The sequence below is a fragment of the Balaenoptera musculus genome, chromosome 4 (genome assembly GCF_009873245.2).
Source record: "Balaenoptera musculus isolate JJ_BM4_2016_0621 chromosome 4, mBalMus1.pri.v3, whole genome shotgun sequence".
NCBI lineage: Eukaryota > Metazoa > Chordata > Mammalia > Artiodactyla > Balaenopteridae > Balaenoptera > Balaenoptera musculus.
The window spans coordinates 31,497,947-31,514,858 of NC_045788.1; the positions used below are offsets into that span (position 1 = coordinate 31,497,947).

Below are 16,912 nucleotides of genomic sequence, written 5' to 3' on the forward strand. Positions count from 1 at the left end.
GATCCATGAACAGTAAATGATGTGCTGCTCAAAATGGGAACTTTAACTGCCAGAATAACCAACTGCCAGTCTTAAAAGCATCAATTCAAAGGAGCACAGCCCGTTTAGCTTCCTTAAAAGTATGTTGGGCAAAGACCTTCTCTGCAAGTTCTGAGGACTATCACCCCACAGTTCCAGTGGTGGGCATGAAGCTTGTGTGGACAAATATTTCACAAGCTCCTGTTGAGGGAATAAAGGCAGTTCTGTTATCTACCTTAAATTTTAATACATTTGTTACCTGGGTTGACTTCATCCTATCACTGTCAACTAACTTAATACGGTTTTTTTTTATGTTAAAGAAAATACCTTTCCTTTGTTACGTCGCTGCTGATAATATTTTTCATATACTATTCTGTTTTGAATTTGAAGGGAAATGTTCTGATAATTCAGGGTTATACACCTTGACTTTCTATGTGTTGGTTTTGTATTAAGATTTCCACAAGGAGGAGGGAAGGAGCTGGTGTCAGTGCAGTAGGTGGCCCTCTTTTTCTCCTCCTGAGGGTGGGCTGGGCATGGACTAGCCTTTTCCTGGCCTTAGTCACAGTGGGATTGTGTATTTAAAAGCCTCTTTGGCTGGCGATGCAAAGTCTAGTAGTGAGAAAGTTAACATGAGGCAGCCTTTATGCATCTGTCTTAAAGCATGTTATGCCGATCTCAAGTTGGGACTTGTTAAAGCTGGTCTTACCTAACATTCAAAAAGGGAAGTAGTACAGGTTTAGTCAGAGAAGAGTGTAATGCTTTGATGAAAAGAGCAGCTAAGAACCAGTCCATAACTTCATTATTGTTCAAATCACCGAAAGTTTAACCTGCATAATTTTTTTTCTGCCGATTTTTATAGCAAGTCTCACATTTCATAAAAGCCACAGGAGACTTTATAACAATAATTATCTTGCTGCTTCAATGGAAGATCCTATTAAATGCAAGGAAGCTATTTTAATAATATTGTTTAGCTATTACAAACCCCAAATTTATTTTGAATATAGGACGATGTCCTAGGATATGTGTTTGTGTTTCTCTACCACCACAATGTTTAAAAAAAGTTTTTTTGTTTCATTTTTTATTACAGGTGATTTTTTTTCCTTCTATAACAATGTCACTTTTAAAGATGTTAAACCTACAGACAAGTTGAAATTATAGTTCAAGCTGATTTCATCTAAATTTTCCCATTAATATTTTTCACGCCCTCCCCCTACCCTCCCCCTCAACACACATATTTGTGGGGAGACCTGTTTGAAATTGCAGTCATTGTGACGGATGTCCCACCCCTAACTACTTCAGCATGTATTTCCTAAGAACAAGGATATTCTCCTACCTGGAAATTCCCTGGTGGTCCAGTGGTTAGGACTCCGTGTTTTCGCTGCCAAGGGCGTGGGTTCAGTACCTGGTAGGGGAAGTAAGATCCTGCAAGCCACACAGCACAGCCCCCCAAAAAAACAACAAAAAAGGGGATTTTCTCCTACCTACTCACAATATTCAGTCTGAATTTTGCTCTTTCCCAGTAACATTCTTTATAATTTTTTGAGGCAGAACTAATCAGTGGTCACACATTGTATTTTCTAGTTTACTCTTTTATTCTTTAGAATAATCTTTCTGCTTTTTTTTTTTTTTTAAATCTCCTTGGCTTTTGAAAATTGGTTTGCTCTGTATTTGCTAGGTCTATCCTGTGGGTCACTTAGTGAGGAGATGCTTTCAAATGTTTCTGAGGCAGTTTGAATATATTAACCTGAAGTCTACCTTGGGGTTTGGAACGTTGAAATCAAATGGGGATATCTATACTCTTGTTTTGGACAGAGATCTGGTTCATGGATCCAAACTCACTTTTTCTTTGGGATACTGGACAAACTCATTCAACTTTCCCCAGCTTCAGTTTTCTGTAAAACTAAGATTCTGGTTTAAGCACAGAATTTTAGATGAGAATTTCTATAATCTTTCAAAATATATTCTTAAAGAGACAGAAGCACTCAAGGAGAGAATGTTTCTAATGTTTCATCTCTTTAAAGGAATGAAAATAGGTAATGGTGTTGATAAGTCTTCCTAAATACCAGAATAAACTTTTTTAACCCTATTCCTACCTCCCCCCTTTTTAGTGTGAGGCATTGGCAAATGCATTGCTAAGGCTTACCTTGGTCTTCTAGTCATTTCTGCCTCGCATATGACCGCCTGCTCTCTCCTCCCTTTATTTGCCTTCGCTGCATTGGCCTGGACCTGGGCACAGTGTTGCTTCCTCCAACACTGCTAGGCAGAGAATTGGTACTGCAGTCTAATTTTCTCTGTCACTGTAATCTCTGATGTATCCATTTTTTTCTGAAAGGAAAATGCACACACGAAGGACCTCCTAGTCCTTCACAGTACATGAACTCATTATTACAAGACAAAGATGAGCAGGGATCTAATTGAAACATAGCTCAAGTGATCTGTCTGGGATGCCCATGTCTTTTGCGGGTAGCCAGAACATACAACAAGGACTGTAGTAAAATCCTCTCCAGATCTTCCTGTTCCGTCTCTCTGTACACAAAAATCGCTCTAACTGTGGCTCACCATCCAGTTGCTGAGAATTTGTGCTGAGTATAATGATTACAAACCCTTTAATGTTTCCTCGCTGAGATTGGTATCTTTAGGTCCCTATGTTTGAATTACTGTGTTTAATCTGTCATTTGAAATGATTTGTATCTATTAGATCTGCTTTAAATAAAGCAGTTACCTTTTTCTGGTATGAGAACTTCATGTGTAATGGTCAGTTAAAGGGGAGGAATGGTTTGGCGATTGACTGTGGAGATGTGCCTGCGTCTGACCTCCGCCCTCATACTGATACTCTCTTCTGTACTCGGCCAGTTCCTCACTTTGGAAATCTTCTTGTGAGGGGCGGTGTCAGCCTTGATAAGAGCTCAGTAACTGGTGTCATATAGTTTCCAATGTGGATTTCAACCTCTCCACTTAGGAGCTTTCTTACTTTGGGCAAGTCATTATTATATCTGAGCTTCAATTTCTTCTTCTGAAAAATGGCTACCTTGTAAGAGTGTAAAGTTTAAATGAGATAATATACTATAGGATAATTCCTACAGTGTTTGAAACTTGGTTGGTACTTAGTGAACAGTAGCTTTCTTTTTTTTTTTTTTTTGGTCAGAGGGCAGAGGGAGAGCAAGTAAATGAATACGAATGGGGGTGTTTTTACCAATATAAAGTTGGAACGATTAAAAATTGAAAAAACATTCCGCAACTAGAAAGTCAAGGTTAAGTTCATAATATTTTGATTGCCCTTAGGTAACCCAGGTAACGTGGATGTCTGACACATCTGACACATGGGTGTTGGCACACCCATTTTCTGACTGAAGCTGGTTCTCTCGGTCATATGGTTACACTCACCATGTGATTTGCGTCTCAGCTCTGTGGGCCATTTCACATGGTGCATCTTCACACTGTACTGCCTAGGAAGCATGGCAAGGAGCTACCACTCCACCTGTTCTTAGAAACCCTTGGCCAAGGCTGAGCTAATCTAACAGCTGTTCTTATTTCCTCCTTGGAACTCTTGTAAACTGACTGGTCCCTCATGGCAAGAGTAGCTTGTCGTCCCGCCCTTCCTACTGCAAACTGGGGATCTGTGCCACCTCCTCCTTAGAGTGACCTCTGACCTCACAGTTGTAGATTCATCACATTTGACCTTCCCGAAGTGTGGGATTCTGTTGCCTCTCATTTCCTCCTCGAATCTCGCTTGTTCCTCAGTTCCCAAAGAACGTCTTGGTGCTGCTTGTAGTTAATCGATCCCTCCCCCCAGTCCCAGGCATCGTTCCTCTTTTTCTATCTCGTCTGTCCACGAGACGGGTGCAGCATGGCTTCTGAGGTGCTTAGCTCATTCCTTGTTCTCTCCCTTTCTTAGAAAAGATGATTCCCTCGGCTTCTGATCTAGCCCTGTCTTCAGAGCCCTGGATCCATATTTTGCCCCCACTTGCTAGACTCCTTGACACAGCTCTCTCACTAGTACTTCATATTCAACACACCCGTCATGATCAAGCACATCACCCAAGCTAATGTTCTTCAAAGCAATGAATCTCGATTGGGAGGGGGTGTGATGGGGATTATGGACCCCATTGAGAATACATTTGCATATCAATCACATACATTTTACATGTAAAAACCCATACTCTCCAGTGATCTTGGACTCAAGACCTTTGTCTCTTTTTGAAAATGTCTCTAAGTTCCATGTCAGATTTCTTTCCCCTTGGCTCTTGCCTGCATAGATGGAAGACTTCCTTAACTGCTCCCCTGGCCTCAGTGGCTCCGTTAATTCAGAATTGCCTATTGCTGGCAAGTTGATTTTGCTAAAGCACGGCATAGAGAACAGTAGTCTTCACTTCAGCCACCTTCAGTGGCTGACAGAGAACTCCAAACACCCCAGCAACCCTGAAGTGCTGTGCAGTGAGGTCCCAGTTCCCTTCCCAGGCTCGTCTTCCCCGCGCGCGTGCTGCAGCCTCAGGCCCTCCGTGGCCCCTCTTGCTCGGCCGTAGCACAGTGCCCGCCCTCGCCTGAGCCTTCCTCCAAACTGCTCAGAGCGCCGCGGGGTTCCCTTTCGAAGCCTCTGTTTTCCCCCCAGGGTCCAGTTCACACTTCCATCTCCTGTGAGCCCTTGCTCAGTTTCTCCATTTGGCATTAGCTGCATTTTCCTCCGAGCTCCTTTGGTGAGCTAATTATGTCTCTTATTCCACGAAGCACGTTTGGATTCAATATGGTCTGTGTGCGGCTTCCAGGGAGGCCAAGGGCCCTGCACGAAGCACACGATGAAGGAATGATGGGCTAAGTGAGCGAGTCAACCCACTCTTCGGTCTGTTACTCCTCTTAAGAACCAGAGGGGCCCCCAAAGGGCTCAAAAGGTCCATGGTTGGACTGTTCATACCCCTGAGCTGTTGACACTTTTTCTGTGTTGAGACCTCTCCCTCCCTGTTCAGGAGCCCCTCCTTACCATTCTCACAGCTGGGGCTTGAGGTCACCCCTTGAGGAATTAGGCTTGTCCCGACTGTCAGAGAGGCGGTGCAGCAGAGCCATTGAGGTGTGGTCTTGCGGCCACCTTCTGGATGTCTGTCCCAGCTCTGCCCTCTGCTTGCTGGTGGGGTCATGGGTACCAGGGTCAAGGTATCTGTTCACTTGGTGCCTCAGTTTTCTTTTCTTTTTTTTCTCCCCAACAGGGAGCCCTGTAGTATCTGTCTCCTGGGGTAATAGTGAGAAATAGAAAGGTGATAACCCTTGTAAGGTGCATACATAGCACGGTGCGTGGCACATAGCGAGCATTCAGTAAAGGAGTGGTAAGGTCCTGGAGGTGCTTGGCAGCTTCTAGGTCAAGGATAATTAGCTGGCAGCATGTGGACCGCTATGGTCCACACGTGAAGGTACTGTTCTGTGGGGTTCAGGGAGTGTGAGGGGTGACTACGGAAGCTTTGAAAATAACGGGAAATATGGCGGAGCGGACTGGATTTATGATTTCTCTTGAAAGTATTAGAAGATCTGCGATTGTCAATACAGTGGTTAAGAATATGAGCTCAGAAGCCAGAGTCTGAATTAAGAGTCCTAGCCTTGCTACTTATAAGTCGTGTGACCCCGTGCAAGTTGCTTAACTTCTCTGTTTCTCAACTTCTTTATCTCTAAAACGGAAATAACAATAGCACTTGATAGGCTTCCTGGGATTATTAAATGGAGAACAGTATATTTAAAGCTCTTGGCATGCTTGCCTGGTACATAGTAAATAGTACGTAATGTGTGCTGTTTTTTGTTGTTGCTGACGCTGGTTTACTACTGCTGTGGCTACCAGCTAGCAACCCTGGGCCCCAATTCCCTCCTGTGCCAACAGCTGGCACTGAGTAGTAGATGCTCCCTAAGTGGGACATGAACTTTCCAGGTAGCTGTCGTTCATGCCACTGCCTGTCACCTTATATCTGTCCCGCTCTCTTGTAACAATGTTGTTTGTCTTCCTGTTGACAGATCTCACCCTTGGGCATTCCTGTCCAGGAGTGAAGTGCTGTGCTGTGAATCAGTCTTTATGGATGTATGAACCCTCAAGGAACTTTTAGCACAGTGTTCTTAACATGTGGCCCAAATCGATAGCATCCTTACTCCTGGAAACTTATTCTCAGGCTTCACCCCAGACCTACTGAATCAGAAACTCTGGAGGTGGACCTTGCAATCTGTGTTTTAAGAATCCTTCCAGCTGGTTCTGGTACCTGCCTAAAGTTTGAAAACTACTGATTTAACACATGTGTCCTATATTCATATTACCTACATTTGGTTTCCATGTAAAATTTAAAATGTTGAGTTGTATTTCCAGGCACTTCAGTTGATTTGTAAGGGCTGCTGTCTTTTCAGTGTGTGCTCCCTTAGCTATTAAACACAGCTGGGTGTGGGTTCCTCTGCTGTGGTGCTTTTGTTCTGTTAAGATCTAATCTATGTGAGCTTTGATCTATTAACTTACTGGAAGAGTACAGTTTACCTGGGGCGATGGTCAGGCATTTTTAGAAAGAAGACTTTAGAAAGTTATGGAACGAGCTGCGTTTAAATGCATATGGAATATATGAAGTGATGAGATTAATAAGACTGAATAATTATTTTATATTCTGATGTCATGATCACTTTATCAGCCATCTAACTTCTTTGAGTTGGGAATTCACACTGCTTCTCTGCCTCTTCCTCCCAGCCCCCGCCTTTTTTTTTCATCATTTTATTTTTTTAACTTTTTATATTTGAGTATAGTTGATTAACAATGTTGTGTGATAGTTTCAGGTGTACAGCAAAGTGATTCAGTTATACATATGCATGTATCTCTCCTTTTTCAAATTCTTTTCCCATTTAGCTTGTTACATAATATTGAGCAGAGTTCCCTGTGCTATACAGTAGCTCCCTGTTGTTTATCCATTTTAAATATAGCAGTGTGTACATGTCAATCCCAAACTCCCAATCTGTCCCTCCCCCAACCCACCCATCCCCCCTGGTAACCATAAGTTAGTTCTCTAAGTGTGTGAGTCTGTTTCTGTTTTGTAAATAAGTTCATATGTATCATTTCTTTTAGATTCTGCATATAAGTGATGTCATACACTATTTCTCTTTCCCTGTCTGACTTCACTCAGTATGACAATCTTTAGGGTCCATCCATGTTGCTGCAAATGGCATTGTTTCATTCTCTTTAATGGCTGAGTAATATTCCATTGTATATATGTATCACATCTTCTTTATCCAGTCATCTGTTGATGGACGTTTAGGTTGCTTCCATGTCTTGGCTATTGTAAATAGTGCTGCAGTGAACATTGGGGTGCATGTATCCTTTCAGACCATGTTTTTGTCTGGATATATGTCCAGGAGTGGGATTGCAGGATCATATGGTAGCTCTACTTTTAGTTTTTAAGGAACCCTCATACTGTTTCTTCATAGTGGTTGTACCAACTTACATTCCCACCAACAGTGTAGGAGGGTCCCTTCTCTCACACCCCTCCCAGCATTTCTTGTTGTGGATTTTTTGTTGGTAGCTATTTTGACTGGTGTGAGGTGATACCTTATGGTAGTTTTGATTTGCATTTCTCTAATAGTGATGTTGAACACCTTGTCATGTGCCTCTTGGCTATCTGTATGTCTTCTTTGGAGAAATGTCTATTTATCTGTTGCATTTCTCTACACTAACAGTGAACGATCAGAGAGAGAAATTCAAGAAACGATCCCATTTACCATCTCATCAAAAAGAATAAAATACCTAGGAATAAACCTACCTAAGGAGGCAAAAGACCTGTACTCTGAAAATTGTAAGACGCTGATGAAAGAAATCACGGACCACACAGACATATACCATGTTCTTGGAGTGGAAGAATCAATATTGTCAAAATAACTGTACTACCCAAGGCAATCTACAGATTCAGTGCAATCACTATGAAATTACCAATGGCATTTTTCACAGAACTAGAATAAAAAAATCTTAAAATTTGTATGGAGCCATGAAAGATCCCAAATAGCCAAAGTAATCTTGAGAAAGAAAAAAGGAGCTGGAGGAATCAGGCTCCTTGACTTCAGACTATGCTACAAAGCTACAGCCATCAAAACAGTAATGGTACTGGCACAGAACATAAAAATATACACCAATGGAACAGGATAGAAAGTCCAGAAATAAACCCATGCAGCTGTGGTCAATTAATCTATGACAAAGGAGGCAAGACTATACAATGGGGGAAAGACAGTCTCTTCAATAAATGGTGCTGGGAAAACTGGACAGCTACATGTAACAGAATGAAACTAGAACATTCTCTAATACCATACACAAAAATAAACTCAAAGAGGATTAAAGACCTAAATGTGAGACCGGACACTATAAAACTGTTAGAGGAAAACCTAGGCAGAGCACTGTCTAACATAAATCACAGCAATCTTTTTTGATCCGTCTCCCAGAGTAATGGAAATAAAAACAAAAATAAACAACTGGGACCTAATTAAACTCAAAAGCTTTTGCACAGCAAAGGAAACCATAAACAAAATGAAAAGACAACCCACAGATTGGGAGAAAATATTTGCAAATGATGTGACTGACAAGGGATTAGTCTCCAAAATTTACAAACAGCTCATGCAGCTTAATACCATCACAGCAAACAACCCAATCAAAAAATGGGCAGAATTCCTTCCCCTTTTACAGTAATTTCTCTTGGTTTCTGAAGACTAATTCTGCATGGGGCAATATCCTCTCCCACTTCCCCTGCATCAGGGGTATTTGGAAGGCCTTATCCAGTAAAAATGATGACAGTTTAGCTTTTGACAGAAGCCGTTAATTGTGCTCTGAGCTTACAGACTTTACCAAAGCTACTAATGTTTTTTCCCCCTTTTTCCTCTCTTCTATGTCTCATTAATGGCTAGGGTATAGTTCCCCATTCTGTAAGTATTCTAGATTTTAGTATTTGTGATTGCTAGTCTGGGAAGCTCTCCTCAAATAGCTGCTTTTCATTTTGTGAATGTCATTTTAAGCTGACTCTTCTCTAAGTTCTTGGTAGATTATTTCATTCTACACATCAGGAACTCTGCTTTTGACTGTAATATTATTATAATGGAATGAAATATTTGCATTTATGGTGGACACATTTCCTATTGAAATTTTATCTTGAAAGATCTTTCTAAAAAATTATATTCATTATCTATATCCATTCAGTGTATATTGAAAATATTATTAGAGCTGAAATACATGGCTTATATTCCCAAGCATAGTTTGAAATGTGGCTTAGATGCAGTTACTTATAATACATTATTAGAGTCTGCTCATGATTGTATAATGTACTCAGTAAAGGTAACATAGACTTAGTGACATATCTAATAGTTATTATGACTTAATTCTTTTATTTTAGCAAGTGAAAATCAGATGTCAAAGTACTTTCTAAGAGTCTTGGTGATGGTAATATGCTACAGTTACAAATTTTACTTAACCAAAACCAACAATACATAGCTAAAGCATTTTGTCAATAGCTTTAAAACTGAAATGATGATAGACGTTAGCCCCCAAGCTATACGTGTACTGTTTAGTAATCCTGCTTCCTTCCCGGTCATTCACTAGTGAACCCGAGAATACCCGCACTTCCCAGGCCCCTGTGTACATGCATAAGAGACCAACTAAAAAGAGTTTGAGCTTCCAAGAAGTTTATAGTATCATTTGATAAGAAAAAACATCAGTGAAAACTGGCTTCCCTTTTGCTTCTCTAGTATGTAAAAATAAAGCCAGTTTGGTATTTTATCAAATATTTATTGATTGCACAATGAGACACAATCTCTGCTCTCAAAAGTACACATAGGGTATTAAAAGAGTGGATACATGTATGAGACAGTAATTACAAAGCAGTGTGATCATTATAATAATTGAGGTGTGACAACATACAGATGATGGAGTGATTGGGTTTGAGGTGGTGGTGGGAATTTAGCCAGATGAGATTTCATGATGTAAGTGATGGCAACTTAGGGTTCCACGGATGGATAAGAGTTTTCTTGGTGAGTCAGAGGGAAATTTACAAGTGCAATGACACAGGGGCAAAAAAGGAGCATGGCGTTTTCTGATAATTATAAACTTATACGAGAGTGTGAATTTCAAGGATGGAAGAATGCTCAGGAAAAAAGGCCAGAAAAGTGGGCAAGTTCCAGGGCCTTCAGGGCCTTTGAGGCCATGGAAGGAGGCCTGGGGTTCACAGTCTGATGGTTGTATTGGAACTAGTGGCACATCTACAGGGCATGACTACTCCTTTGTACATTTTAGCTAGAAGGTGCAAATCAGCATCTACAATTCCAGATAACCATACTTTAGCAGCTCTTTTCTGAACCACAGAGGGATTCAGGAAAACATATGGAGGTAAATAAGTACAAGTAGGTCACCATCCTCTAAAAATTTCCCAGTATAGATGTTACTGATCGTGGGTCAGCAGTTCTATCTATATATGTACCAAGAATGGCATAACGATGACATATTCTTTTTAAAACATTTGTAATTTATCCTCTGTGGGAAGTATTGTGGGAGATCCTAAGAAAACATGACATATTTTCTGTCTTCAAAATATGTTGTCTTTCTTAAAAAATCCTAACCATCTTTGGGGGATGCAGTCAAGAATACAGCAAGCTAGGGACTTCCCTGGTGGCTGTGGATAAGAATCTGCCTGCCAATGCAGGGGACACGGGTTTGAGCCCTGGTCTGGGAAGATCCCACATGCTGCGGAGCAACTAAGCCCATGCGCCGCAACTACTGAGCCTGCGCTCTAGAGCCCGCGGGCTACAACTACTGAGCCCGCGTGCCACAACTACTGAAGCCCGCGAGCCACAACTACTGAAGCCCGTGTGCCACAACTACTGAAGCCCGCGTGCCTAGAGCCCGTGCTCCGCAACAAGAGACGCCACCGCAGTGAGAAGCCCCCACGCCACAACGAAGAGTAGCCTCCGCTCGCCGCAACTAGAGAAAGCCCGCTCGCAGCAACAAAGACCCAACGCAGCCAAAGATAAATAAATAAATCTATTAAAAAACAACTTCTAAAAAAAAAAGAATACAGCAAGCTAGTAAAAGGAACTCAGCATTGAGAGCCCTAACACATACCCAAACAGTGGGAGAGGTAATTATTTTCAACCAGAGACATGAGGAAGGAGCATGGAGGTGCTGGCCCAGGAAGGCTTTGCTGAGTAGGTGGAATATTCAACCACCGTTAGAGTATTTGCTGGGCAGAGGGGGGATTCCAAAGAATAAGAATACAGTGTTCTTGCCCTTGAATTTGTACACACTCAGGATGTAAGCGAAGTATTACAGTACAATGTTTTATGTGGCTTAATAATGCTGCTTGTGCCTCCTATGGTGTAGCTGCATACTGGGAAAGAGGCTGTAACTGTAAGGAGAAGCGCCTTCATCAGGTATCTGGGCTTTCTGACCTATTCCCCAGACGCTTTACATCTAGCATCCCTTTCAACCTCTAGCCTAAGTTTTCACCAAAGGACTCGCAAGGTGGGTTTTTTGGGTTTTTTTCTTTTTAAATCAGCAGGTGGGATACAAAAGCAGTAGTGTTGTTTGAATTGCCTGTGCAGAAGAATGTGAGGAGGTGTTTTAGAGTGGAGGAATATGTTTTTATAATTAGAAAATATGTATTTTTAGGAATATACATTTCCCCACGATAAATCTTTTCCAAAGTGTAAGTGAACGCTCTTGAGAAGGTGACTTCTAGTGGCTGTTTGCTTCCTGTTGCATTCTCTTACGGATACTTCATTCAGCTTATGAATAGATCTACGTGGAATTAAAATTTATATAATCCTTTCTGTACGCGAGGATAGTAAAATGTAAGAAAGCATTTGCTCGAAGCCATCTTTTCTTTCACTGCTTACATTTGATTTCCAAGTGAATTGTCTTTTGAAGTCTTGTCAGTCAATCGTTAACCGTGATAAAGTTATCAGCTTAGGGTTATATTATCTGACTGACTCATATGATTTTCCTGGGTGGATGCTGCAGTCTTTCTCCCTTTCATACATGGTAGCCTCTCTGTGAATTTTTTACATAAGAATATATATATTAAGGGATCCATGCAAATGTTAGTTGCTGCCAAAAGAAGGGTTGTTTCTTTAGCTAGAAACAGTTGATTTTGCAATCGACAGTCAGTCTTACTGTTGGTTTGACTGTGAGTATATGGGACTCTGGCGAAATGAAATGGAGCAAAACACACAAAGAAGACAGCCACGACAACAAATACTTTACCTTCTAGCCTTTTGCTGTTTTTGCTGCCCTTACTCTTGGACTTCCTATAAGAATTGTATACCTTTTTTGCAATCACCATATAGAATAGAAGCATTAGGACAAAAACAGTCCAGAAAATGAACTGGGAAATGTAATTCACCACTTCATGCCATTTCAGCCCAAGAGGACCCTTTAAGGAGGCACACTTTTTCACAGACGACGGTGTTGCTTCCTTGTTGCTTAAGATCATATTTGGCAGGGAGAGGAAGAACAAAAAGAGCCAGATGAGGGTTGAGACCACTTTTGCAAAAGCAGGTTTTTGTACAAAAAATTTTCCAAAAGGTCTGATGATCTTGAGGAACCTGTCAAAGGCTATGAGCCCCAGCAGTGTGATGCCCACATACATGGTCTCATAAAAGACGACAGCAGAGAAACGACACACAAAGGCTCTGAGCTGCCAGGGTCCGAGGCGCGCGTCTGAGAGGATTTTAAACGGAAGCATGAGCGTCATTATCAAGTCGGCCACCAAAGTATTTTTGAGGTAAACAATGAAGGTGGAGGAGCTGGGGATGTGAATGAACACCCACAGGGCCAAAGTGTTCAGCAGGATGCCCATGAAGAAAACGACAGTGTAGATGGCTGGGAACACCAGGTGTGCTGCCTGCATGTCCCTGGGGCACCTCTCAGACCCGTTGAAGCCCTTCATCACTGTGTCGTTCATGGTTTCCAATGTCAGCTGTTACAAATAAACATACACACACAGTAAAACAAGAAGCATTTCATGATTTCAAAACACTACTTGTTAAAAGCAGACTTTAGGTTTGCAGCATATTAGCACCTTACATATATTCATCACATTTAATAGATCATTTGAGAAGTCACATGTTGTTTCTGGCCAGAATTTTTAAAGCACATAGTACATTTTTGGTACTTTTAACAGTACCGTTACTTTCACACCCTTATGAAATCCAAGTAACCGCTTCTACCCCATTCACAAGTTCGACTTTTGGCATGGCAGTAAAACAAAGCTGGCTAAGAGGTAAAGTTATTCATGTCAGATTGCTGTACATTATGTAATTTCCTAGGCTCATAATCTAAGGTTTGTAGAATGTTAACCTTAAAGCATTTTTTTTCCCCTTGAACATATTCCATCATTTATAAGCAAGCCACTCATAATAACAGTTGAAATTCACCTTTGTTTGGGAGGATACTCAGCTCAGTGTCTTCCGATCGAGGCAGTCATTAGTTCAGCCCATGAAGGGCATGTGAAGCAAATGTCGTTCTGCTTTTTTATACCCAGTTTCCTTCCTCATTTTCACGTGTGCAGTGTGATCCCTTAGAACCTCTTCATATGCAAACCTTTGGGGGATTTTCTAATAAGGAAGTTCTTTCATTTTAAACTTATGTACTGTTAATCTACTCTGGTTTGAGTAAGTCAGTTTAGTTGCAGTTGTTTTTATATTTTCTCATATAATAACTTTCCTGCAGTTTATCTTCTTTACATGTTCAATGGAATTTTTAGTGCCTTTTGTATATAATAATAGGGAGAAATGTAAAGAAAATAGCCCCAAATTGTAGGAGAATAAGAGTTGACTCTAAAATCAGACAGCGTCATCATCTGCATCCTCGTAGCCTGCTTTTTTCAGAGATGTGTGTTCATTAGGTATGACCTGATTATTTCTGTAGACATGTATCTTAGTCTTTTGGTCTTTCAATCTCTGAGAGATAAAAGGATGTATTGTCTAAGAGTTAAGGGCTATAAGACCCAAATTTTGGGGAGTTAGAATTCCAGATTCACCAATTACTGGGTAGTAGATAATAGACAAATGATTTAGTAGCTCTGTGCCTCATTTTCCGCATCTGTATAATGGGTTTAATAATAGTACATACCTCAGTGTTGAGAGGCTGAGATGAGTGCCTAGAATAGTGCTGACTATATATGAAGCATGAAAAAAATGTTAGCCACTCACTGCTCTGGTGAGCGAATTGCAGATTTAAATGGAGATATACTATTTCACTTATTAGAAAGCCATTTTTGGAAGTCTCTTCTGTATTTGTGATTGTATGCAAAGTGCTGAAAACTTCAGGAATTTCATCAGTCAACCTTGGGTCAAGTTCCACAAAATTTTTGGAAGTATGTAATTGCTGCTTTTGTATAGAGAAAGCTGTTTTCTGTGAAGAAATGTTTGCTCGCCAGATAGATAAAGGGAAAGAGGAAATCAGAAGATCCTATGAGGGAATGTGGAGTTCTCCATGGTGAGTTTCACTTCATATTTCTTGCTATGAGTTTTACCACAGAATTGGACCAGACTGTCGCGTTGGCTTGATCGAGCATTTTGGGTGACTTAGCTTGGAATTCTGAGGATAAAATTACATATCCCACCGGACATTTTTATGAGGGAATAGGATGCCTGATAATTTTGGTTGGAACTACCCAGTGTGGTGGCACAGTCTGAAAAATTGGTGTTTGATTCAAATAAATTGATTCTTGGAAAATACAGATCCTGGATTTTATTAATGTAACGCAACATAATTTAAACATATATCCTTTTATTTGCTTCAGTAGAGAATAAAAGCAAACTTAAAAAAATTTAAGTAGAGGGATTAGACCTATGTCAATTAAGTATAAATTTCCTGATGGATCCAAATCCATTATTATTTTTTTTTTTTTTTAATTAGCACCTTTAATTATTATTTTATTTTATTTTATTTTTTTATTTTTTGGCTGTGTTGGGTCTTCGTTTCTGTGCGAGGGCTTCCTCTAGTTGTGGCAAGCGGGGGCCACTCTTCATCACGGTGCGCGGGCTTCTCACTATCGTGGCCTCTCTTGTTGCAGAGCACAGGCTCCAGACGCGCAGGCTCAGTAGTTGTGGCTCACGGGCCTAGCTGCTCCGTGGCATGTGGGATCTTCCCAGACCAGGGCTCGAACCAGTGTCCCCTGCATTAGCAGGCAGATTCTCAACCACTGCGCCACCAGGGAAGCCCCCAAATCCATTATTTAGATGCAGGTTTGGAATAGTTTCAATTTAAACAAGGGAAATGGTGTACAAGATAGTTTCATAATATGAAAACTGGAAATCAATTTTTGGTTGAATTTCAAAATGCTGAAATGTGGGAAACCTAAGAGGAGGAACTGATTTACAGTGGCATTTCTAGAGTTACAGAAGTATCTTCTCTTAAATATAGTAGGTTTCAAAATGTTTGACTGTAGTAAGTATCCAACAAATCACTCACTCCTCCTTTATGTCCATGTGCTTCAAACGTATTAGCCAACAGTCTCTTAGTTCACAGTGGTGCTGGTGCCCCCTGAGGGAGGGTCCTTCACCCTTGATGCCATATCTTAGAGGCTGTGATGGGATAGGAGCACTGCCTCAGGAGCCAGAGGGCCTGGGTTCATTTCCTTATTCCACCTTTACTTGTGACTTTGGTCAAGTTACTTATGCTCTCTATGAAACCTGTGCCCCCCTCTTAACAATGAAAATAAGTAATAGTATTGGCTTTATAGGGTTGTTAAGGGGATAAAATGAGTGAACGTTTGCCAGGTGCTTTGAATAATGTCCGTCAAATGGTACATGTTAATAAGTTTCTTGTTAAATGAAATTAAAAGAAAAATGGAATACTGTGTGCACCTGTGGGGATAGTGCACAAAAGACAGGCGTGAATCACAGAAGATAACGGATGAAGGGTCCTAGAAATTATTCCGATTTGGCAAGCTCCTAAACTAAACATTTAAAATCCTATCAAGCTCAAAGGGAATTTAGTCAAAACCAATTAAATCACACTAGCTATACTTTCTAAGTGATTATCTGGTCTTATTTAATTCTTACAGCAGCCTCAGAGATCCGTCCCATTTTACAGATGAGAAAATGGAAGTGCAGACGTTAAGCAGTTTGCCCAAAGTCCTGCAACCAAAGCCCACTGTAAACCCTCATGGTCTGGTTTCAGAGCCCCCGCTTGGAACCAGCCTCTTTCTCTCTCCTGTCTGCCAGAAGCCAGAGGCAGGGTGAATGTGGAATTGTTTACCGAATTCTGGAGTTTTTGAGCTGGGTATTACTGATTGATGAGTAAGGAGATACAATCCACTATAAAGTTTCAGGGACTTGTGAAACTCTTAGTCTCAGAGTGAGGTGCCAGGTTGAAAACATAAATTGGTTCATAGCAGTAGGATCAGGAGAGAATCAAATATGTAAGGAAAAGTCATAGAAATTAGAAGCCTGCCAAATGGGAATAAACTACTTTTTGCATTTGCTGTCTCCTTAGGGATTGTCTTTTGGATCAGAGTCAACAGTATAATGTTCATGTTGATATAACCACTACCATATAAATAATAATTGAAAAGATGAGGAAGTATTTGCTTTCATTTGGAATGAAAGTCAAAGTGGGAACTCCTGTACTCATAGAAGAGCCTTTTACTTCCCATCAAAGGATACCACGGTACTTTCTCAGATTATATGAAAGTGTTTAAAATCCCACAATGAATTAACCCAAGGTGGTAATAATCTAAAATAAATTATGCAGTTTAACATTAACTGTAATGATCTGTATATAAATAAATTTAATATTTGAGAATCTCTACATATAACTGGAAACAGGCAATAAATTCACACTATTATCTGAAACACATATATTAATATCCAGTTTCATAATTTTATTATAAAAGGAAAACCAGTTTAAAGAATTCAA

The 16,912-nt window shown here is 40.6% G+C and overlaps 2 protein-coding genes across 3 annotated transcripts in view; one reads left to right on the plus strand and one right to left on the minus strand.

Moving 5' to 3' along the window:
• MED12L (mediator complex subunit 12L) overlaps positions 1–16,912 on the plus strand; it is a 319,598-nt gene that overhangs the window by 209,422 nt on the left and 93,264 nt on the right. The gene's annotated exons all lie outside the window — the stretch shown is intronic.
• On the minus strand, positions 11,024–14,880 carry P2RY13 (purinergic receptor P2Y13). The gene is made up of 2 exons (XM_036851033.1): positions 13,423–14,880; positions 11,024–12,965 (listed from the first exon to the last, which is right to left on the minus strand). Exon 2 carries the CDS (start codon positions 12,948–12,950, stop codon positions 11,949–11,951), a length of 1,002 nt encoding a protein of 333 aa, XP_036706928.1. The 5' UTR covers positions 12,951–12,965; positions 13,423–14,880; the 3' UTR covers positions 11,024–11,948.

What these genes read in the sequence shown, in the direction of transcription:
- P2RY13 (XM_036851033.1), bottom strand. Translation starts at nt 12,950, where the DNA reads ATGAACGACACAGTGATGAAGGGCTTCAACGGGTCTGAGAGGTGCCCC.